General features: G+C 34.6%; 1 protein-coding gene across 1 annotated transcript in view; it reads left to right on the forward strand.

Moving 5' to 3' along the window:
- Window positions 1-50: 50 nt before the first annotated feature.
- LOC111387975 (protein CHROMATIN REMODELING 20-like) overlaps window positions 51-806 on the forward strand; it is a 10,647-nt gene continuing 9,891 nt past the window's right edge. The window contains exon 1 of the mRNA XM_023012620.1: window positions 51-248. Within this exon, the coding sequence (XP_022868388.1) occupies window positions 51-248 (198 nt within the window). The remainder of the gene's footprint in view (window positions 249-806) is intronic.

The raw sequence follows: 806 nt of genomic DNA on the forward strand, positions 1-806 counted from the left end.
ATGCAAATACAAATTTGAGGTCGAATCTTTTTGAAGAGAGAGTGGATGACATGATCCAAGGAATGAAGGCAAGCCTGGGCAAGGATCCGTTGATTGTCGAAGAAGGATCAATGACTCAATTGCAAGCAAATCGGGTCAAGAAAGTGAAGGGATTACTTGCACAAGTTACAATGGATGAAATATCAATCTTAGCAAGCAAAGGAGCAAGTTTCATGTTGGACTCAAGTGAGGAAACAGTTTGGATCAATGTAATTCAAGCAATAAAGGAAGGCAGTCATCCGAGCAACTATGCGACAACATATTTGTCCTAGCTATGTGATCACATAGCAATTTTTAGAGAAATCAAAGGAGGTAGAGGTAGCTTCTATGCGACTGCATAAATTAACACTATGCAACCGTATAAAGTAAACCTTGATGATATTTTCCCAATTTTCGCGAATTTCCTAATTATGATAGAACTTTACTATTCGGTAACTTATTAAAATTAATTTTCCAAGCCTTAAAGACGATTAGTGCTTATGTAAAGGTTGAAACTATGCAAATTACCAAATTGGACAGAATCTGTTTTTGAGTTTTAATTGCTGTCATATCCCATTTCATCCATCTTTTCACCCTCTTAATCACATTCCTTCCTTCCTAAACTTTTACCACACTTATAAAACATATATGAACAGGTAAATATTTTATTAATTCATCACAAATAGTCGGTTTACATCCTGAAAATCAATCCCTTTTACTGAAAAATCGAATGAAGAATTTTATTATCGCTCTTTTGACTTTCACTTGGATTAACATACCAAAACTCA

Source organism: Olea europaea, unplaced genomic scaffold (assembly GCF_002742605.1).
Source record: "Olea europaea var. sylvestris unplaced genomic scaffold, O_europaea_v1 scaffold4410, whole genome shotgun sequence".
Classification (NCBI taxonomy): Eukaryota; Viridiplantae; Streptophyta; class Magnoliopsida; order Lamiales; family Oleaceae; genus Olea; species Olea europaea.